Below are 23,429 nucleotides of genomic sequence, written 5' to 3' on the forward strand. Positions count from 1 at the left end.
AGGATTTGGCAAATCGCATACAGTCAGTTTTCAAATCCTGCAGGAGCTTAACTCGTTTAGGAACAAAGCGAGTCTCAGGCAGAGCTCTTGTATCTGCCAAAGGATGATGCTGAGTTTTTTCTTTTTATCTCTTTGCTTGTGTGAATAACAGCGCTTTAAGCTCTTCTCTTGAAAACCCGCAGCGTTTACAGGGGCACATGGGGCACATAATGTGCTTTCAACGCTCAAATAATTCTTCAAGGAAGATCGTTAAAGTCTTCCAAAACGATCCCTTTGTTAAGAGGCAATTACGGGCTAATTAAAATGAGATGCTGTGGGATGAAATTAGTATCCAACTTGGAGTGACAACAGAATCACCCACGTAGAAGGGCTGGGGGGCAGATGGGGAATAAAGAGCAGGCAGGAGGAGGCAGGGGCAGCTCTGCAGCCGTGGCAGCTCACAGCCTCCAGCAGGAAGATCTTCCTTGCTGGAAGAAGTGGCAGCATTGCTGAGAGCTGGCTGGGATTGGCACAAACCTCTTTGCACAGCGTGACAGGGTTTGGTCTTCTGATGAGGAAGGTCCTGATCTGAGCTCTGCTGTCTGCTCTGCAGCGTGTCCTGGTAGGGGTGCTGCTCCCAGCCTGGTGGTGGGGGGATGTGTTCCCCAATGTCTGGGGAAGCGCTGCATCAACACCAGGTTTTTTTTGGCCGATACCAGTTTTTTATTAGGTACAAGATTTTCACATCAAACAGCTCTGGGAGCCCCACAGTTTGAGTATTTGTTGGATCACGGCTGGAGTATCTACTTGTGCTCATTATGTACAAGCATAGAGCTATTTTATTTGAACAAAACCTCTTCATCTCGGTGGTTAGCAAATGGAGTTGCACTGGGCTTTCTCCTGCTCCCTACTCCTGCCCCACAGTCTGCAAGCTGAGGGACTGCTCTGGTGCCATCACACACATGGGCAGCAGCACAGTGCTATGCTGGGAGTGTGCAGATGGCAGAGAGTAACTGTGGGCGGATAGAACTGCTCTGACTGAAAGCAGGCTCTGTGTATGGCAGCACGTGTGTCCCGGCTGCTCTGGCACGTTTGCTCCTTGAGAGTGGCCAGAGCTTGTTCTCAGCAGATTTCCCACCCCCGTGATGGGTTGGGACCTGCAGGGGAGGCAGCAGAAAAACAGCTCCCTTCTTCTTCCAGCGTGGCATTTTCATAACCTTCAATGGCATCCCGTAGGAGTGGGGGCAGGATGGCGACCGTGCTCTGCCTGCAGCCGCTCTGCTTCTCCCACTGGGGAAATCCAGGGTGAGGTAATGCTGTTTTCCTCCCTTCTTGGAATCCACTGCGTTGATCTCCAGTTCAACACCATGTAACTGCTGCTGTCTGCGCCATACAAACACTGGTCTACGGTCAGACCCCAACAGCAAGGATGAATTTCCCCACCTGGGTTTTAGCAGCTCCTGCAGACTCTTGCACATGAGGTTGGCTCATGTGATGATGAAGACAGATTTGCCTTCAAAGCATGGGCCCACCAGGTTTAGGTATATTGTGTGATGCGCATTTGCTTAATGAGATGGGGAAACCACACAGAATGATCTCTGCTGGTGTGATGGCACGATGGTAAAAAGAGGCTTTTGCAGTAAAATCCATCCTGCCCTTTTGAACCTGTTGAAATGTGGAATGGACATGCGCACATTTGTGCAGATGATGATTTGATATTTGCAAGTCAGTGATCATCAACCCATCTCTGTGGCTCTTCCTTCACGGCTCAGAAGCTGGTTTCATTGCTGTTGATTTTGTGAAACCCTTAAGCAATCTCTCCCCTCCTGTTTTGGTCATTTGCTTCACATCTTAAAAGCTTTTCTCTTAGCAGCCCTGTTTAAGTGCTTTGGGATGACTTTTGCTACATTTTACAGCTGCACTGCCCCAGGGCTCTGATAGAAGCCTTGCTGATTGAGTTGAAGGAACCGTGTTGGATTACATCTGTTTCTGTGCTAACTTACGTCCCTAGGCTGGAAAGGAGAAAGCAGCAGATGCCAATTTGCTCGTATGAATAGGAAAGAAACATTTTAAGATGAGACTTATTACTGTGAATCAGTGAAGGTGTGAAGCAGTTATTTGAAAAACTTAGAGGGAATGAAACTGTTCCAAAATAATTCCTCCTTGAGTCTGTAGTGTGCCAGCATCTCAGGACTTGTCTTACAGTTTTAACTTTGAGTCCCAGAGAGACGGCCTTGAGTGCACTTGAGGCCGAGTTTGCCTCATTTCATAAAATTACACTCCCTGACCTTTGTGGAAGATCTTGTCTCACTTTGAAGGTTGGTATCTTTATTTGTGAAGCTGTGTCACTGCACAGGGCTGGGTCTGGCTCTGCTCAGCTCCACGCAGGGCTGTGCCGTGTCCTGTCTGCACACAGCCTGGAGATGCTGCACTGCCTCGGAGGGCTGCTGGTGCTCAGTGCTCCACCATGAGGGTTAAACAAACATGATTTAGAATTCTTCTGTAAAAACAGAGCTCAATTCCTTAGGAATTTGCTTCAGAGAGGACTGTGAGATATTCTCCCTCTACGGATTTATATTACAAAAATAGCACGGTTCTGTGTCTGCAAACAGAAATGTGAGCCCGGAGAAGAACTCCAGCGGCTGTACGGCTTGGGTGAGCCTATTGTAAACAGAATGAATTGCAGCAGTGACTGCAAAAACCGAACTTCCTTTAAATACAATGTTCCCTCCTCAGAGTTCTGAAAATACCCCGGCTTTTTTCATGCACCGTTTCCAAGCTGTTTTGGCCTAACCACGAGGAACAGCTTCCAGAGCAGAGGAGCCCCGGCAGCGTTCTGCCTTCCCAAAGTGCCGTGGCTGTGCGAGCAGCAGCGATCCCACGGGCAGTGCTGTGCGCATGGCTGAGAGACGCAGCCTCAGAGTCCCATTGGCACTGCGACTTAGGCTGTCTGCATTCCGTGCTGCCAGCTGATTGCACTTGATGTGAGCCTGGTGACTACAGCAGTAGCAAATAAATACTGCAGAAGCTACAGGGGTTGTTTCTGCACGTGGTCAGCGTGTTGGGACCAAACAGGACTGAACGTGGTGGTGACAGCTCCTTGTAAGCGGGAGCTCGGATTCGAGGGCTGGATCAAACAGTACGTGCTGCTGCTTCCTCAGAGGCTGCGTGCCCTTTGGCTGTGTTTTTTTAATCTCTTTTTACTATAGAAATAGCTTGAGGAGATTATGCTGCGTCATTCGGTTCCCTGCCAGGGTGTATTTTAGTTAAAGGCAAATGAGAAAATGTGTGAGTGCAGGAGAGTGGCTGTAACTTCCATGGCATAAGCAAGGACATTACAAATTACGTGAGGCAGGGAGGATCTGAGCACTGCAGATCAAATTCAGCCACTTTGTCTGGAGACATAAGAAAAGAGAAAAATGCGCTTTTGCCATTATTGCCACTTAGGGAGCTGCCAGGTGGCTGGGTAACGACCTGGTGCTGCAGAAATGCAGAATCAGCAGAGGCTGCTTGCAAAGGAAACCCATGGAGTGCTGCGAGTGCACGGCAGCACCAGGAGCTGCAGGTGGGGGGACAGGGAGTGGATTTCAGCTGCCTTGGGAGGGATGATGCTGAAGGGAAACAGAGCTCCTCCAGCAGTCATGAGGGTGTTGGGGCTTCTGTGGGCTGCCAACAGTGGTGGGAAGCAGGAGCCACCACAGCTTGCCATTCATACACACATCTGGAGATAAGGGGCTTGTTTTAGGCAGGGTGGGAGCTGGCATGGCAGGGGGCTCCTTTAGTGGCGGTAAGAACTTGACATAAGAACAGCAAAAGCACTGCATCTTTTCTGGCACCAACACTTTCTCCTCACTTTCCCCTTGCAGCAGAAATCACTGTTGATTGCTTTGGAAGGGTTCAAATGAAAATCCTTTGAAGCAGCCATCAGACTTCCTTCCTTTCCTTCCTCTGCTTTGTCAGCGATGCTCTTCTCTGCTAACTTAATGGCATGAAGCAGCCCAGTGTCTCTGCCTAGGTGGGTGGATAGGTGCACACAGGGCACTTGGAATGCCATCAGCCCTGATTTCAGTTTGTCACAGGAGCTGCAGAACTGATTTGCTGTACTGGAGAGAGATTTTGCTGCTTGCTGAGCTGGTTGAAGTGATTCAATTGCATCCTCAGGATATATAGCTAATGCTAAACCCAATATGTATTAGTACATGTTAGAAGAGAAATCTATAATAAAAGCCATATCCTGCAATCATGGTGTTAGTTACATTGTTTTCTGTGTTGAAATGCTGCATTTGTATGCCTTGCCATCTGCATCGCAGCCACTGCATGTGGGAAGCATGGAATGTGTCTTATCAGACACAGGGCGCACAGCAGAGGACATCCAAAGGTTATGTTGTCATCATGTCAAATGGGGCTGTTTATTCCGACTGCTGGAGAAGCAGAGCTTAATCAGAGCATCAGCCATATGCAGATCTGAAATTAGATTTTACAATAACCACCTGTCTGCTGGTTTGAATCCATCATATCCTTTGGGTTAGAGCTGTATTTGCCCAGTGAGTGCGTTTGCTGAGAGAATGTAATCTGAAAGACTTCATGCAGCAGCATGAGTGCATGTATATGTATGAGTGTGCGATGGGGCACAGCTGCCTGACAGCTCTGTGCTACGGGCTGCTGCTAACAGGGCTGAGGTCAATCCCTGCAGCAGCCAACAGCGCTGCTTAAACGTCACCTCAACTTCATTCTGCCTCTCTCCTTTTTGGGTTTACGATGCTCACACGCTCAGCCAAAGGGCCTTCTGCCTTGGAAGGAAGAGGAGAACTGAGCATGGTATGCCACAGTGACAGAGGATGGACACAGCACCAGCTTTTCCTCTCCTGAACATTTCTAAGAGTATGAACAAACACCCATGTTCATATATTCATATAGTGAAGCGTGTCACAGGTGTGACTCACGGCATTATAGCTTTAACAAGTCAAAAATGTGTGTTAAAGTTTGAGTCCCTCTCTGTTATGTTGCAATGTGAACAACAGCCATGTGTTGGCTTCCTGTGAGCTGAATTAGGGTGGTGGTGAGTCAGGACGAAAAGAGCAACAATATTCAGGGTAAGGGCTGACATTTGGAATGCTGGCACTCAGAAAGAGGCTGCAGAATTCAAAAGAATTCAAGAGCAAAAATTGACAAACAGCTTGTGCCATGGTTTAATCGTGCTCAAAACTGCCTGAAACAAAGCATTACAGATTTTGCCTTGCTTATCTCCGCTGTGGTGGTTGTACTTCTGAAGCGGGAGCTGCTCTCCCTGGGGAAAACAAGAATGTTATTTTCTTAACTGGGAGTAAGGCTCTTCCCACGGCAATCAGCAGGAGGTTTCCATTGAATCCAGTGAGAACTCAACTGGGCCATACATGTGTTCAGTGACCAGAGAGCCTCTCAGCGGGATGTGAGCTCACCTCTCCCCAGGACATCACAGCTCCATCAGTGGGAACTGCAGCTGTGCCCGGGGATCCGGTGCTGGGAGGCAGCCATGGAACGTCCCACAAGCAGCGGGCAGAGCCTTCACTTACAGCAGTGCAGAGAGGAGCTGCAGCCTGTGGTACCGAAATGGTGCTCAGCAGGAACAGCCTCAAACCTGCGCCTTTCCAGAGCTCTCCTTTTGCAGAAGTTTGATCTCAGAAGAGGCTGCCTTCCCACTGGAGTGCCCTTGAAATACTGCCCAGGTCAAAGCAAGACTCAGCAGGGTCTGTCCAGGAGGGCCACCACTGGTCCCCATCATTGGGTCCCATTGCTGGGACTAATCCATCACTCTGTCCCATCCCAGGTCCCACTTCTGGTCCCATTTTCATCACTCAGCACGCAGGGCATAGAACCCAGGTGTGTGGTGCTCAGAGCTCCGTGCCACCAGCTCATTCCTCATCACCCGGGAAGACACAAGGATGCACTTTATCTCTGTACGTTGCACACGTCTTATCCCCGTGCACGTAGGCTCCTGAAACACGCTCAGCTCAGGTGTCTTCGCAGCCTCCTCTCACAGCGAGCTGCCCAGAGTCGGCTCAGGTACAAAAGCCGTTTTGCCCGGCGAGGCCGCCCCGGCCCGGCTCCGTACCGACGCGCTTCCACCACCCCCTCCCGGCGGCGCCGAGCCGTGCCGCTCCCCGGGTACCGGCGAGGGGTTCCGCCGCTGAATTTCCGCGCCGGGCCCTCTGGAGGTCAGTGTTCGCCCGCGCAGCAGCGGACCTGTTGCACCGCGCCCGGACCGGGCAGCGCCCGCTGCTCGCAGCCTCCGCGGCCCCCGGCGGTCCGCGCTCCCGACGAGCCTCTGCGGGCGCTGCCGGTGCCGGTGGGTGCGGGCGCGGCGGCTCCCCCCGCCCTGACGGCGCCCCCGGCCTCGCCGTGAGCCGCCCCCTCCCCTGCTCTCCCTCCCCTTTCTTCTTTCCCCGCCCGGGGCGGTGCCGTGCCGTGCCGAGCCGCGGGGCGTAGCGCGGCGCAGCGGCCGCGGGCACGGCGGAGCCCCGCGGAAGATGGCGTACATCCAGGTGGGTGCGGAGCGGCGGCGCTGCGGGATGGGAGGGCGTCCCGCCGGGGCTCGGGGGCGATTCGGGGCGCCGCGCGGAGCCCGGCGGGCGGTGCTGCCCTGCGCGGTTTGGGCGCGCAACTTCGGGGTAACTTCTGGGGCGGGGGGCGGGCGAACGCGGGCCGTGGCCGCACGGGGACTTCTCGCCGCGGGTGAAACGCGGCTGCCGAGCCCCGGGCAGCCCGGGATGGCGGTGACCTCAGCGGCCCCTCCGGCCTGGGCGCATCCTCGGCCGCGGGCAGCCCGAGCCGTCGGCGTGATGGATGGGAACCCCCGGCAGCGCGGGGCCGAATTCGTTTCGGGTTATTTTAAAATCCCCAGCGCTTTTCTCTCCGGCTCTGCGGTTTCCAGCTGCTTGTTTTTCTAGCTCTGTAGGCTGCAGCCCAATTTTCAGATAAAACCGAGCAGAACGGCTCCAGCTGGACGAGGCGTCCGGGAGCTCTACGGGAACCGCCGCTCTCAGCGCCGTCCGTGCCCGCTCTTCCCGACCCCGCGGCCCCGTCCTCCCGGCTTCCCCCGGCCCGGTGCTGCGGCGGGGGCTCCGGAGGAGCGCGGCTCCCGACGGGGCGGGCTGGGGGCCGCCGTGCGCAGCCGGCCCCGCGCGGAGCCCCGGGTGCCGGGACGTGCAGCGGGGCCGCGGCTGCCCCACGCGGATCCAGCCGGTGCCGGCGGGCACATCGCTGTCCCCGGGGACGTGGTTTCGGCTCTGGGGCCGTGCGAGGATGTGGGGGCGCCGCGGCGCTGCAGAGTGGGGGCAGAATGAGATTGCTGGGCGTTGGGGGCACGGCACGAGGATACCGGGGACAATAAGGGTGCCTGGCTGGGAGTCCTCGCTGCCCGTTGCACCCTTCTGCAAACCTCTGCCCCTCCCAGCGCCCACCTCCACCTCTGTGAGCCAGGTGGATGCGCACAGCTGCTCCTGTTTGCTTTCCTTTCATGGGTCCCTGCCTTTATATCCTCTGTGGCACTGGTGACTTGTTTGCCTGTTCTGTGTTTTGTTCTGTAACACTCAGCCCTTGTTACTGCTGAACCGCCCCCGGCGGAGCACTCCGGGCGATAGCAGCATTGCTGTTGAGCTCTGTGCAGCCCTCGTGCTGCTCGGCTCGCTGACACGTGGCAGTGCTCTCCCATAGCCCATGGCTCTGCCATTCACGGCTGTGTGCCCTAAGCTGTCCCCATGTCCCTGCAGCCACTCCGAAGTACCACTTCTTTTGCCCAGCACGTGCTGCAGCGTTTGAGTGCATGGCACAAATCCAGTGCATTATTTTTAGAGCAATTTAAATATCCTCACAGCAGCTTTGTTGAACCATTGTCTCTTTGACTGCGACTTTGCATTAATAAGGAATGATAAAGCCCCATGAAACCTCTTAGGGTCTCCTTAACCAGTTGGTCCATGGGTATCTAATCACCATCTCGTCACATTGCTCTGCAGCATTTTCAGTCTCTTAATTTCTGTTATAAATGAGCCACGGCCTTCTCACCAAGTGCTGGTTCTGGAGAAGTTCAGATGGAGTAAAACACAGCTCACAGGAGTATTTTTGGAACAAAATTCCGCTGCTAAATCATGGCTTCTTTGTAGAAGGCTGTCTTTGTCCGTGTTGTCCATGAAAGTAAAGACATGATCTGTGCAGGTGGAAGGGCAGGGAAGAGGCATTTTGTTGCTTCTGTCTTAGGGACCCCTTTTGCAGAAGGACAGCTGGGACAATTGGGGCACTCAGTCATTAGCAGGGTAGGAAGGGCATTTCAGCAAGCACTGGAATGCTGCTAGCTGTGTGGTTACAAATGAAGAAAGGTGTGTAAAGTGTTGCAAGGTGGGCTGTGTGATTTGAGCAGTGGCTTGCCATCATTTCTCCCTTTGCTGTATATTTTCTGCACCTTCAGGAAGGGCTGCAGTGCAAATGTCTGAACTGGGTGCATGCTGCAGGCTTGGGGCGCTGAGTTCTGTGCTTTTAACCTCTGAGTCAGGAACAGGGAGAGGCTGAAAGAGAAGGTGTGACTCTTGCTACGAATGCTGCTTTGGCCAGGTTGGTGTTGGAGCTCTGTTCATATGGGCAGTTTCTGGACACACACCTTTCCCAACTGCAGTGTTTGGATGTGATTTGCTGTCTGCTGCCATTGGAGACAGCTGTAAGGAAAGCAAAGTGGCCACACATGGTACCCCATAGCAAGGGGCAAGGAGCAGGACTGTTGTGCTGTGGGACGGGTTGGGGTTTCACTCCTCAGCTTTGGGAAAGGGCTGGGAGCAGCAGCCAGCACCTGGCCAGGGCACCTCTGTGTGGAACTGGTTATTTTGCAGAAATTTCAGCTCGTTCCAGGCCGGGGCATGTCATGGCAGAAAATGTGAAGTTGTTAGAGCATGGCTAACCTGTTTTTGTCTCTTTCGTTTTGTTCTCCTTTGCTTCATCCTGATTGTCTAAAAGGACAGTTGGAACCAATAAATGAGGTGAGTTAATCTGATGATTCACTCTCTGCTCTGTCTCCTTTCTCCATCCTGAGGGGATTGTCTCGTATTTTCTGACTCTTTACTGATGTCCTAGATATAAGTAACACACCGCATTCTAGGCTGATGATTTTTTTTCCCAATGCCCAGTGTTTGTTTATGGAAAACCTGTTTTAGTGGAGCACAACCAGATGTTCCCATGAGGCTTTCTCTGCAGACCTGTGTTCTAAGAGAAAACCCCCCAGCGTGATGTGATAGCACCCTTGTACCAAGTGATTTGGGGGGATATCTGTGGAGAAATGCTCATGTGGACCTTCCAAGCTTACATATGATTGTGGAGTGGTTTGATTCCTGCTCAACTCTGGGGGTGTGCTGTGCTCTCTCAGCTCTGTCTCCTCATAGCCATGGAGTGATGATGTTCTCTAGCAGTGCTCCAGCAGGCTGCTTGCTGCAGGATGGGACATGGCTCAGTTTGGGCTTTCTGGTGCAGGCATTCTGTGCTCCCTGCAGTAGGCTGGGTGTGCACAAACTTAATCATCCTAGCAGAGCAAGGCATGTGGACAGAATGCGTTCACTAATCCATTTTAGTGGCAAATTTGTTGTGCTGTAATTCCATATGTGAGTGGATCATGTGGGTATTACATGCTGACATATCTGTGGGGATGAAAAGTATTCATGTTGCTGTGTTAAGGTCTTCAAATTAAATAGACCTTGCAGAATTAAGTTGGAGCTTTCACTTACCTTCTGGTTTTCATTCCTTCTATTGTATGTTTGCTGATCAGCTTGTTGATGTGCATGAAAGAATAAGCATGTTTCCACTCCAGAATGTTGTTACGCAGTAGTGTTTTGTAAATCACCCTCTTGCCAACATACATAATGATACATTGCTACCAGAGGAGAAGTACCTGCAGTGAATGCTTATTTTCCTGCCTTGTTATGGCATCAGTGAAGTTGGGCCGGTAACTGTGCAGCACTTGTCTTTTTGATGTAGATGGAATAAATATAGTTCTCAATGTGCTGTTGCAGAAACACATACATACAGCTGAATGTTATTTCTCAATAGCTATTGATGGGTTGTAATCTTGTACTTTGGTTTCCAATGGCTTCAGGGTCTGCTCGCTAGAATCTCGGATCTCTTGCTGTGCCGGTGGACTTGTAGAAATTGTTGTCAGAAGTGTTTCGACTGTAGCTGTTGTCAAACAAATGAAGATGAAGTTGAAATCCTGGGACCTTTTCCTGCTCAGACTCCAGCCTGGCTGTAAGTTTAGCTGCACAATTTCAAAGCACTAATGGAAGAGTAGGGCTGTTCAGCTGCGATGGGAGTATTGATATGAAAAGGTCAGAGGGGCTCAGAGTTTGGAGGACCCCGTACATGAAGGAAGGATCTCCTGGTGAGGGTGGAAAAGTGGGTGGCTCAGTGGTAAGGAGAACCAGCAGCACTATTAGCTCAGATAGTACAGGGAGCCTTGGTAAAGCATCTTCTGGTAGGTAGGTCAGAAATTACCTTGTAAGCTGGCATGGAAGCTGATTTGTTGGTTTAGCAGTAAGGACACTTCTCATCCAAAGTCCTATTTTCTGTACAGATAGACCAGACCTTTGGAGCACTTTCTACTAAGCTGAAATGCTGATGAATTTGTTGTGGAAAAATTTCTTATCTTGGCATTGAGATTGTTATAGTCTAGGAAGGTGAAAGGCATACCTTGTATGTGTTCTGACGAGAAATCATCCACAGTTTCATTTAGCAGGGCTTGAACTCCTGCATCATCTTAGTCTTTTTCAAGACTTCGTCTTGAATCAGCATAGAACAAGAGTGACAACAGCAGGTTTCACCCTTTGAAAATCTCGTACAAAGACAGACAGTGATGTCTTCCCTTTTTTACTCTCTCTCCTTTGGGAACCAGAGAGGTGACTGTGGAGGCATTGCTGATGATGGCTGTGCTGGGCTGTCTTTTATGCTCAAAAGTTGTGGCACAGGAGGTGGCCATTTGGCACATCCCATGATGCTGTGATGTTGGTGGGCACTGTGATACTCAGCTAATGTTATCAACTGCTGTGAGTACCTGCTGCTGTTCTGTTAGGTCCAAAAGGTCTGTGTACTGTTGCTGCATGAAATAAGTTGTGTTAAACCCATGTTTAAATCATGGTCTTGTCTATGTACTTTTTTTGAATCATGGTAAAATAGGATGGTAATTAATACTGAAGCAATAAAAGTAGAAATGTTTGAGATGTGTTAGAGTGATTTTTGAATGTTGAACATCGTGTTTAAGAGTCAGATATATGCCCAGAAGTTGGCTCACCTGCAATTAATGTGAAATGGAAACAAAATCAATGCTAAGTAGGAAAGCATTGCAGACAGGAGAACGCAGCAATGAGGTAGCAGTATTGGACGTAGAAAGATTGCTGCAGAAACAATTGTGCACCTGGGAGCAAGCAGGCAGCCTTGCTGTGAGACGGAGCCTCAGAGCTGCCATGCTGAGCAGAGGGCTGTGATGTGCAGCTGGTTGGCCCTGCAGCCAGGTTTGGGCTGCTGCATCCTGCCTGACTCCAGGGCACTGTGATGTGGTGACCTTGTGGATGAGCTGGGCTTTGCCACAGAACACAGAACACAGAAACCTTTGGACTTGTAAAATGCTCTCTCTCCAGTCTGTATTGTTCTCCCCAGTTCCACTCCATCTGAAAGCCTTGATGATTAATTCTGGTAATGTTGATAAACAGAAGACAACACATTCTTGGAGAAGAACTGGGCATTTTTCCAACCACGTTGTACTTCATGCGACTCTTCTCCCAGCCATGTTGTTCTTCAGTGACGCAGCCCAGTAGGATCCCTAGGGCCCCCAGCCTGGTTCACATTCAGGGCTGTGCCTTTGGTGCTGCATCTTCACCATCCCTTCCAGCTTTGGGCAGCCTGGGGCAGGTAGAGGCTGTAGTGGTGGGAGAAGGCGAGTTCCCACAGGTGACACCTGGGAGGGCAGGCAGAGCTGTTAGAGAGGACTCTGTAGATGAGTAATTTGGCTTTGAGTGGCAGCATGAAGGTGTTTTGCCTTAGGATGACTGAAGTCACTCTCCACGCGCTGTGGGGTTCTGTAGGGCTGCTGACTCCTGCTGCTTTGCAAGGATGGGCCCAACGTGGTGCCAGGAGTGTGACCTGGTTGGGAGCTGGTCAGGAAGCCCCAGAAGAAGTGGAGTGAGGAGAACAAAGAGCGGAGGTGAGAAAGACATTGAGTGAGAGGATGAAACTGAGAGGAGAGGGGAAAAGAACTGTAGAGGAGTGGGGGTCTAGAATATGGAAAGGTGAGTAGAAGGCAAGAGACAGAAGTGATCTATTTTGTTTGCTGGTCAGTAGGAGGGCTGCATTCTTTGTGCATGCAGATTTAAGGTGAAAGTGATGCCATGCATCCTCACTTGACTCAAAGATCACAAGTTGAAGAACATTCTTATTTTCATTATATTAACCTTATACTCAATAATTCCTTTATGCATTTTTGAAGGTAGGAAACAATGTTGAGTTAGGGTTAGGGCTAGGGTTGGAAATTGATCTTGGAGCAATGTGTTTCATGGGTATGTTTTTACATACTCAGCTCAGAGATCTGTGTATGCTAATTAATACCACCCCCCCTTATTTTTCTTTTTGAAGAGAAAGCTTTTAGATTCAGTGGAATCTCCTCAAATGGAAGATGGATTTGACAGCGCCATATTCTGCATTTAGATACATGCATTAAGTTTGGGAACAAATCAATTTATTGTATTCCCTGCTCACAGCCTGAAAGCATTTTAAAAATAAACCCAAATTTTCAGCTTAGGTCTTTCAGTGCTACCACTTCTTTGTTCACCCAGGAAGCAAATGCCATGCAGTTTGCTCCTTCCCTGTGTCCCCATCCAGTCCCCAGAGAAAAATTGATGCTGTGGTCTTCATTTGCTCACTAGTAAACAACAGGATGATCTGTCTCAGTGATCTGTCCTTTGTGTTTTGCATGCAGGTTTTCCCTTTGGTAGCTGTGAGACACCTGATGTCCTGGAAATTCAGGAGAGGACCTTAAGGCTGCAAGTTTAAGTACTTCTTGAGAGGCTGTTGATTTTCCTCACTTTCTGAATTTTCACAGTAGCCTCCAGTAGCAACTTGGAAAAAAAACCTTACTGAACTGAACTTAATTGCATTGACCTGAATGCGTGGTAGCTGCTGCTGCTGCTTATCTCCCGATGAGTGATTGCATCCCAGTCTGTGCAGCGATGGGCTGGGAATAAGGCTGTGTGTTGGCACTGCTTGTTGTGGAATATTCTCCATAAAAACCCAAAGATAAATGGTGCATGTTCTGTGAGATTAAATTGAAATCAGAACGAGATTCCTCTTCCCAAAGGCTCTGATTAAGCAGAAACAGAGCTGCTTTAGCCAGAGCCAAAGTTTATTTGAGGAAAAATTATTGTAGCTCAGTAGCAATTTCCTTACTAAAGGTCATCTGTATGTTATTAACTCACTATTATGTTTACCCATTGTAGAGCATCCTTAATGCCTCTCTTCCTGATTCCCTTTTCACTCTGCTTTCTTGTTTTGTGCATTTGCTTCTCAGACATGAACACATCCAAATGCTACATATGATTGTGCAGATCTGTACTTAGGCATGAAAAAGCTGTTTGTGCTTCTACTGCATCACACTGCAGGGCTTGGACTGCCCCTAATGGGCTGCAGAGCTGTGCAAGTACTGTGTGCCCTCTGTAACACAGGTTTTGGTTTTGATTTATTTACTTTTGGATTTCTTTCTTTATTTGTTTATTTTTAATGTGGATGAGTTGTATGAATTGTATGACTCTGGATTAGTGTGGCTTGCATGTACTGTAAATCCTGCTGTGAATTTTGTGGATTTAGATAAGAAATTCTAGTTTAAATCCCTTTTATATTCAGGGGACTTTTTCTATTCTGCAAAATTTTATTTCCCCGAACATTTCTGTTTCTCTAGCTCAGTCACTGATTTCTAAAGCAAATGATTCAATGTATTCCATTTGTACCCAGCCTGGCCATGGGATGAGTGACTCAGGAGCTAGGCTGGAGCAGCATTCCCTTTGCTTTGCTCATTCTGTGCTGGTGCTTTCCTTGTGATCTACTGAGATTTCCTGAGCACTCCGTCTCCTGGGTTCACTCAGCGTGGTGCCCTAAGTGTCCAGTACCACTGCTTCCTTTCATTTCCATCAGCAGACTTCGACCCGTGGCTCAGCTCTCAGGGTGCAGTTGGGGCTGTACCTCTGCATGGTTCTGTCTCTCGCTCTCCTTCCAGCCAGAGCTGGGAGATCCCAGCAGTGGTGTGTGCCTCACAGTTGTGAGAAGTTGAGATTTTTAACCTTAGAGAGGAAAACTAAGGTGAAATGGGAACTGTGTGGGGATTTGGTTATGATCCCAGTCTCCTACTGAGTCCTCTCAAGGTGCTTCATCTCTCAGTGGCATTGTTACTGGGATCCTGCTGTCCTCTCCCTGCCCCCACCAAGACCCCATGGGCAGTGACATTTCTGTCCTTTGAAAGTCACCTCTGCTTTATAGGAGTGGATAAGAAGCAGCCAGTTCTTTTAAAAGGCATATCAATAGATAACTGTTAATTAATCCTATTTATTGAGTTTTGAAACCCTAGCATTGTGTCTGCAAAGTAATATTTTACTGAGAGAGGTATTTGGTGGGACTGGGATGTCTGAGCATGGTGGTCTCCCATGCTGGCTCCTTCTTACTGGTGGCCACTTCAGAGAGCACCAATGGATTTACAGCAGTAAGCTCATGTTGTGAGGTTTTTTTGTTTGTTTGCTCAAAGATGAATATACTGCTGATTGAGATCCAAGTCACGTGCCTTTGTGGCCTGTGTCATGCTCTGGTGCTGATACACTCCTGCTTGAAAGGCAGGCAGAAAGATAATATCCTTTTTACATAGGCATGAAGTCAGTTGCTCAGCCTTCTGCTTGCCAAGTAGATGTGAAGGAGATACCCTGCAGCATCCAGGGACGTGCACGCAAGAGTAGAATATCCAAATACGTTTCTGTTCTGTATGTAGTCCTTTTACTGTGTTGAATCACCCAAAGGTCTCTCATTGTAACAGGATAAGCAGCCAAAATGAGGACAAAAATGGAGACTCTGATAATACAATCAGTGACCTGCCTCCCACTCATCAGGATGTTTCCCCTGACAGAAGGCGGTCGTCTTCAGATACATCACGGTCCACTTACAGCCTCACCAGGCGGATTTCAAGTAAGGTCGTCCTTCCAACATTAATGTAATTCTTGTGGGGGAAAAAGTCAGAGTGTATTGCTTGCTCTTTCATCTCTCAGACAGGTAATCAAGTCCGAGTGAAGGTACATTGATTAAAATCTTATCCTGTTCTACAGGAACGTGGTGGAAGGGACCAGCCTTGTTCTTCTCGCTAAAGCACATGTCTGTGAAAATGGATGGGGGGGAAGCGTAGCTGAGATTGCTCTGCAGCATAACAGAGGGTGCTATTAATTTTTTTACAGCGTAGTGGTGGAAGGTCCCACGTTGCACAGGTACAGAATAGCCAAACGTAAAGAACCATGAGATGAGTTGGGCCTCTAATAAGTTGAGTTTCTAACAATCATATTTTTGCATTTTTCTTATTTAGGTTTAGAGTCAAGGAGGCCAAGTTCTCCGTTAATTGACATTAAACCTATTGAGTTTGGAATAATAGGAGCCAAGAAAGAAATAGTTCAGCCAACTATCCTGCGGAAAACCTATAGTCCAGATGACTATTTTAGAAAATTTGAACCAAGACTGTACTCTCTTGACTCAAATAGTGATGATATGGACTCCTTGACAGATGAGGAAATCTTATCCAAGTACCAGCTGGGCATGCTGCACTTCAGCACTCAGTACGACCTGCTGCACAATTACCTGATAGTGCGAGTCATTGAGGCCAAGGATCTGCCTCCCCCCATTTCGTACGACGGCTCAAGGCAAGATATGGCTCACTCCAACCCCTACGTGAAGATCTGCCTGCTTCCAGACCAGAAGAACTCCAAACAGACTGGAGTTAAGCGCAAAACTCAGAACCCAGTGTTTGAAGAGAGGTACACGTTTGAAATCCCATTTTTAGAAGCCCAGAGAAGAACTCTGCTTTTAACTGTAGTGGATTTTGACAAATTCTCGCGCCACTGTGTCATTGGCAAAGTGTCAATGCCCTTGAGTGATGTAGACCTTGTGAAAGGCGGACACTGGTGGAAATCCCTTGTTCCTAGTTCTCAGGTAACAGAATTGATCGCGTTATTACCACGATTTTTCCTGCTGTGTTTTTTTTTTTTTCTTTTTGGTGTGTGTGGCTCCTTTCTTTGTTAGCAATTAATACCATTTTTTATTAGTTGTTGTTATCTTGTCAGTACAGCATCTGCTGGGTTGAGATGAAGTTGAGCCTGTAGCTGGCCTTGTAGCTGCTTTGCTGTGGGGTAGAGAAGCTGCCTTCTTTCATAGTCAAGGGAGGTGGAATGACAAAAGATTTATGTCAACTCCAATGAGAACAAATCAAAACTGCTTTGGAAATCTGCACTTTCTGGAAGATCTTTCTTGTCACTGCAGTGACCTGCCTCTGTTCCCAGACACTGCAGTGACACTGTCTCTTCTGGGTCACTCCTGTGGTTGTTCACATGACTGTGCTTTGGAGAACCACTGGCACCAGTTCAGTAATGATCTGATGCAAAGAAAGCATATAGAAGACAAAATCCATCCCAGAGCAGCAAATAGCAAGGTAATTTTCTTTCTGTCATGTCCCTGAAGGAAATTAAACTTGCCACAGATGGTATCTGATGTGAATGGCATGTTGCATGCACGCAGCTTTGGGCCAGCAGTGTGGCCTGAATGGGATGGCAGAAGGGTGCAGAGGGGGTCCTGTGCCTAGAGGGCTCCCAGTAGCTCTGCTTCCTCTGCAGTGGGAAAGGAGCTCCTCAGGAGAAGGGCTGAGCTTTGCCCCCAGGACCTGCAGCATGCTGCCAGGTCTGCTTCTGGCAGTGCCACCTGCAGCAGCCTTGCACGAAGCACAGCCAGAGCTGGGCATGGGTGGCATCCGAGCAGTCTGTGCTAAAGACTGGAGCATCACTGGAGGCTGACATAACATGATTGCCTCTACCTGATTGTCACCAACTGTGAGATTACAGTTTCTGAGTCTTGCTATCTTTGAATCAAAAAGCCTGTGTGAACTCAGAAGGTTCATGGTTCTTTTGATTTGTATCCACAAAAGCATAGCTGGAAGCACTGGACAAGATGAGCAGCAGATTGCTGACCTCATCTGTGATGTACGGGTCTGAGAGTGTGATGTGGAGTGGCATCTTGTCCTCAGGTGCTTGTGGAAAGGAAACCCAGCCAGGCAGCGTGCGGTCACTGTGCTGCTCTGGGCTCCAGCGACTGCAGGAGCTTTGTGCTTCACCTCAGAGCAGAGGACCTTATGACTTATGGCTGCATTTGCTGGAGCACAAGCAGTAGTGTTACAGGACTAGCCAGAATGTTTCTCATGCAAAAAGGAAAGTTCTGAAAGCTGAGCAGAAGTGAACACCGCAGGCTCCTGCTGTCTGTGTGGGGGTCTGCTTTGCTTGGTAACAACCCGGTGGGGAAAGAGGGGGCAACTAGATTGCAAACGTTCATCTTCCCTATGAACAAGAGCAGAGATCCCTGGGGTCCCTTCTCTGCCATTTTTCCCAAATTTATTCACAAATGCGCATTAGTTTTTTTCTTTTTGGTATTGGTGGCTCATAATGGGCTCAACATTGAAGTACCTGAGGACAGAGGTCTCTTTGCATCCCATTTATTCTCCTGTGATTCATACCATGCAGCCTTGCTTTTTAAGATTTTTTTCCCCTCTCTGCTTTTGCACAATAAACACTTCCCTGTATTCTGTGTCTATCAGGAATGTAGTTGCAGTGCTCTGAACGCAGCCGTGCTTGGACAAGGCCATCTCTGCCTCTGTGCCAGGGGCCAGCCATCCTCCAGCTATAAGGATAAATGCATCTATCAGAGGGTTAAAATAAATCCTGGAAGCAGTAAAACAATACAGCTTGTTACTTTGAAGAATTGCATCTTAATATTTTCCAACAGCAGTAGTATTTGTCCTAGAAGTTTGTATTTTTAAATTGCCAGTTGAGAGATTCTGCCTTTTGGCATGACAGATTTGACACACTAACAAATATTTTTTAATACTTCTCACTTCTTTGCTCGGTTAGCTGTGCAACAGCCTTCATCTGTTTTTGGTTGGGTTGAAGCTGAGTCTGCCCAAGTGCATTTTGTGTTGTGAAATCAGTGTAGGCTGGGACAAAAGCACCCAGTGACGCCAGTAGCAGTGTTGGTCAGACACGTCCTGAGATCTGGAGAAGCTGCAACAGATGCTCATAAAGCCAACAGCAGTGGGAGATAAAGATAAGATAGGTGTACATTGGGATATGTAAAGATGGGAGACAGAAAATGTGAGGGTGTGGGTTTTTCTTTTTTTTACTGGCATTTATAGGGGAAAACGTGATGAGCGTGAGAGATGGAGGGAAGTGAATCCAGGTGGCTGTGGAGAACGTTTTCTTCCTACCAGTGGGGTGGGATGTCTGTTTTGCTGCCTGGAAACCATTGCCAGGGTATGTGCTGATGGGGGCAGGTGCTTCTGGGCGGGCATGGGCGTGTGGTCCCCAGCAGCAGAGCATCTCTGTTACCTCCTCATGGAGCTGCTCGTTAACTGACAGCCTGGAAACTTGCCTTGAGTACAACTGCTCAGACTGTGTGGCGTTGTGTGCTTGTTACATGGGCTGAAATAGGGTTGTTGTATCTGGGTGTGTATAGTTGGTGTCATCAGATAAACTGAATGTGTGTGAGCAGTTTTTCAGTTTGGATCATGTGTTAAGCATTTGGTGGGATTGAGTCCAAAAGGGAGGCACAAGGGAGCTGCCATCCCATATGTGATCAGGGTCAGCAAATAAGCAGCCTGACTCCTTGTAGGAAATGCCAGTGCAGGTACTGCCAAATTCTCTATCCTTGGTAGTTCTGGATGGCTTTTTCTTCTAGGTTAGCTGCTCACAGAGAAACTTCTGAGTCCAGTCTGATGGGAACACTCTGCGCTCCTTAAATATCCTCTTAAATGTGTGTGGCTTCACTTAATTACCATGAATGAAGTTGGCAGCCCTCGCTGTGGCTGTGCTCAGATTCACACATTTCCCTGTTAAGATTAATTCTGAAACACATGTTAAGGACCCCAACTTTTATTGACATATGATTCATTTCTCTTTTGGCAGATTTGAGTGGGCAGGAATAAATGTTTTAGACCAGCAGTAATGAGAGCTTGGAGACCGTTCTGCAAAAGAAAAAAGCTTGCGTGGTTGTAGTTGGGGGAAAATAACATAAAAAATCATCCTCCTCTCCAGTGTAGCCATTTCTGTAATAGAAGCGATAAGTATTGGACTTGCCTTTTTAACTTCATACTATGAGAGCACTAGAGTGACGGTCTTTTAAAGAGCTGTCATCTTTGTCTGTGCTTCTCAAATAGCTCTCCTGTGGCAGGGCTCTACAATGTTTGATTCCCACCTCAGAGACAAGCCTACAGCAGGCGTCACACTGTTGTTCTTACCATGCCTTGGTTGGGAAGGAAAAGTGGATGACAGGGATCTGAAATACAAGAAATGAGTCACTTCTGAGCGTTTCCTTTGCCTTGCCTTGAATCCTGGGTGGCCCTGGCATTCTGCTGGAGGCCTCCAGGTGAACCTGCACTAAGTTTGCTCTTGGCACTGCCATTCCTGGGTTTGCTGTTGCAGTTCTGAGAAGATACCATCTTTGGGGAATCTGTTACGTTTGGCAGTGGGTAGTGCAGGGTATTACCCAGCAACATGCTGGCACACACAGGCATGGGACAGATGAAAAAGGGTCCAGCAACTTTGCTTAGAGAGCCTTGACACAGCAACTGGTTCAACCTTGTGTATATCAGCATGGAACAGAGTTCATGTTGGTGGTATGGCGTTGCAGGAATTAAATATGGCAGTGAGTATTGTCAAGGATTTTTCCCTATTTTTCAAGCATAGCTGCCTAATTAAAGGAGGTGGTGCAGAATCAGTGCTGATGAATGAAATATATGTATTTCAGTTCCTGAAATACATATATATATATGTATATATATATATATATATATATATATTATTATATATCATATATATTTCTGATCCTTAGTAGCTCAACCTTCCAGGAATGATTTTGTGTGTCACAGGATGCTGTAGAGAGCCTATTAGAGCAAACTGTTCTAAGCCATCAGTTTCCTAATGTGCCTGAAGGTATCATCACAGATAACCTGGAGGAGGAAAATCAATCTAAAACTTCATTAGCAGTGTTGCATAGATGTCTGTGCTGATGTAATGTGCTCTGGTTCCCGTCGGGAACTGGGGAGAGTTTTTAGCTGCAGTTTTGCTGGTGTTGTAGCAATACAATATGAGCAGCCAGGGTGGGCTGTCAATAAGGAATCGCCCTAATCAAAAAAGATGTGCAAGTGACATTAATTATAAACCTCTTCTTCCCTTGGAATAGCCTTGTTGTGTTTCAGAGAGGACAGAAAAAATAAAACTGTCCTTTGTGTGTTTGGTTCAACTCAAGTGCTAAGGGCAGAAGGTTCTGGATGAGAGGCCAGCCCAGTGTGATAGCAGCGGAGAGGAGCAGCCAGGAGTGAAATGCAAATTCAGCTTCAGGAGAGTCTCAGACATCCCAGGCTCGATGTCACTTAGGCACCTAATCAAACAGGAAATTGCTTTCCCAGGTCATCTGGGATCTTGCACAAATCAGCACATCGTCAGCATGCTAATGGCAGCTCAACCGAGGCCTTGGAGAGGTGCTGCCTGAGGGGCAGCTCTGAACACTGTGTTCTCTGAAAAGCACGTCCAAGGTGAAACCAAAACAGACAGCATTTCAGGTTTCTGATGGAGAGGGAGGAAAGGGAAGATTCAGATGCTTCCTCTCCCTGCCATGTGCTGACGACAGCTCTTGTGCTGTTGAGCTCGTGTTCCTCTTTGCTCAGCCAGTGTGTGAGTGTGAGATTTGGGAAGGCTTCAGCGAGCAACAGAACAAAAGCTGCTTCTGTGCCTTGAGTCTTCCCATGAAAACATGCCTTGACATTGCTCTTACTTATAGAGATGTCTGTAAGCAGCATGATGGCCAGCAAAACAAAAGGCCAAAGAGGTATATTGTGTACCCAGGGTTTTTTGGAGCACCCAGTTAGTTCTTTTCCTATTTGTTAATAATGGCTGCAAATGACAAGTGAGCCAAGAGCAAGAGAAAACTACAAAGCGTGGTCTGCTGGTGTCTGGCCAGCCTGCTGGGGAGGAACCTGTGGCTGCTCCCAGCTGTGGATGTTGGCTGACCACCTGGTGCCCCTTGGCCACAGTGGCAGGGATCAAGACACGTTTCCTAGATTCTCACAGCTGAACTAGAAATAATACATTTATAGGACCAGAGACAGTTCACTGCTCAGGTTAAGTGCTTTTAAAGGTCTGAGTCATTCATACCGTAGGCTATTTGGGGAGCTGGGTTTCCTTGCGAAAGCACCTTTTGTTACTGCTGGAAACACTTCTGTTGTTCTGCCTTGCTGTGGGGCCACTTTGTTTTTTGGGCACAGCCACCCTGCGTGGTCCTTTGCAGGCTGCATTGTACCTTACCTCCCTTAATGTAATTAGTAAAAAGTCTGGACGCGCTTGGAAGGCAGTGAGAGCTAGAAAGGCTGTGCTGGGATTTGGGAAATTGGGCCTGATCTGAGACTCCTTAACGCTGGTTGTAGTCTTTGGAGTCCAGTGGATCACACAAAGTACAACATTTTGTATCTCTCCCACGTAGTCAGAAGGGTTCTTTGAGAGCTGCCAGCATCCCTGTTATGTTGGTTGCTGCTGAAAATCAGGCAAGTAGCTTTCCCTTTCCCTGTTAAGGCTCAGCACTGTCTGGCAGCAACATGCTTGTATTACATGGGCTCCTGGCACAGCTCAGTGAGATCAGCTGTGCCTCCAATGTGTGGATCCAGATGGAGTTACCTCAAATTTTGGATGTCCAGCACTCTTAGCTTGAGGTGATCTATAGAGTCTAACCTTCCTGTCCAGTGTCAGCCCGCCTCCATCTGCACCAGGAATCTGATATTTACAGCCTAAACTGTTGGGCTGTCTCATCCCAGCTGGTAATAGCATCATTAATTAGCTTCTTAATTTGTGCTGTCTGAATGTACCTGAATTTCTAGGAATTAAAGTCTGCATGGAACCCAGCACAGCGGTGAATGCAAGTGGAAAACAAGGCTGGATGCATTAAAAATCAACATTTTTAATGTTGGTGTGTTATTTAAAAAAAAAAAAAAAAAAAAAGAGCTGAGGGATAGTGCAGGTGGATCATGTTTGCGTAGCGTGGGTTGTATAATGCTTCCTTACTGTGCTGGTGATAGATTTTACAGGCCAGGTGTGAACACTGAGATTAGCTCTTGTGATTTGCCAGGCAGGAGGGACGCTGGCTGATGGCGGTGGGGTGGCTTTCTGCTGTCTGAGGGCTCCTGGCAAGATCTGAACCATGCTTGGGGTGGCTGTTCTCAGTGATAAATTTGTCTGAGTGATTTTGGGGAAATATCAAAGATGATACAGCTAGGCATTTGAATCACGTTAAGCATGATGCTGTCCTAGATCCTTTGTGCGACAGTTGGCTACAAAAATTTATGTGGGTATGGCTTGGACTGGCGAGAGTTGTGAGCATGATGTACGTATTAAGGGAATGGCTTGCTGATGGAAATAACTGAAAATATCATATATATTGAAGAGTGCTGTGATGTGGGGCTGCACAAAGGCTGATGGAGGGGGCATGCCATCCAGGAAAAAGCAAAAAATATTGCAGCAACAGCAGGAAATACGTGTGGTTAATATGAGTCTGTGATCTCATCGTGACCTGCATAACGTGACCTGAGAGATGCTGTGAAGAAAGGAGTTAGGGGTAAGAAGTCAGGTGCTTTTTCTGGTGTGGGAGGGAGGCTGTAGGAAAGGTGGCATCAGGATGGGCCAGCTTGGGGCTGACACTGCTGGTGTGGCTCTGGGGTAGCCAGGGGTGCAGGGAGGGTGTGTGGTAGGATCAGGTAGGCTCTTGTCATATTTTCCATATAAAGCAAAAAAAAAAATAATAATAATAATAATAAAAAAATTGCATCAGAGGCACAGGGCTCCCTCAGCCTGCCACCTGCTCCTGCATGCCGAGCACATCCTGCTGCCTTCGCCAGGAGCAGTCAGCAGGAGCAGAGGAGACAGAACGCCTGCGGGAGAACTTTTAACATGATTACGTGACATCAGATGCAGCACTGGGCTCGGCGGGTGAGGAGCTGGAGGTGCAGCCCCATGCACACAGGGTCTGGGCAGAGCTGTGGTGTGCTCACATTGGTCACTCAGCCTGGGATGGGCAACTCCCATGCTGACCTGTCTGCTGGTGAAACTGGGCCAGCTCTGGCTGTGTATCAC

At 48.5% G+C, this 23,429-nt stretch overlaps 1 protein-coding gene across 2 annotated transcripts in view; it reads left to right on the top strand.

Moving 5' to 3' along the window:
- The window catches only part of SYT17 (synaptotagmin 17), a 38,506-nt gene that overhangs the window by 1,904 nt on the left and 13,173 nt on the right, over positions 1 to 23,429 (top strand). The window contains exons 1-5 of one of the 2 annotated variants that reach the window (XM_031606566.2): positions 6,332 to 6,500; positions 8,964 to 8,981; positions 10,088 to 10,236; positions 15,050 to 15,198; positions 15,587 to 16,206. In XM_031606566.2, the coding sequence (XP_031462426.1) occupies positions 6,486 to 6,500; positions 8,964 to 8,981; positions 10,088 to 10,236; positions 15,050 to 15,198; positions 15,587 to 16,206 (951 nt within the window). In that variant the 5' untranslated portion in view covers positions 6,332 to 6,485. Of the gene's footprint in view, positions 1 to 6,331; positions 6,501 to 8,963; positions 8,982 to 10,087; positions 10,237 to 15,049; positions 15,199 to 15,586; positions 16,207 to 23,429 lie in introns of those variants that run through there. The other variant, XM_090151365.1, reaches the window with a different exon arrangement.

This window comes from Phasianus colchicus, chromosome 16, assembly GCF_987193195.1.
Source record: "Phasianus colchicus chromosome 16, bPhaCol1.hap1.1, whole genome shotgun sequence".
Taxonomy (NCBI): Eukaryota; Metazoa; Chordata; class Aves; order Galliformes; family Phasianidae; genus Phasianus; species Phasianus colchicus.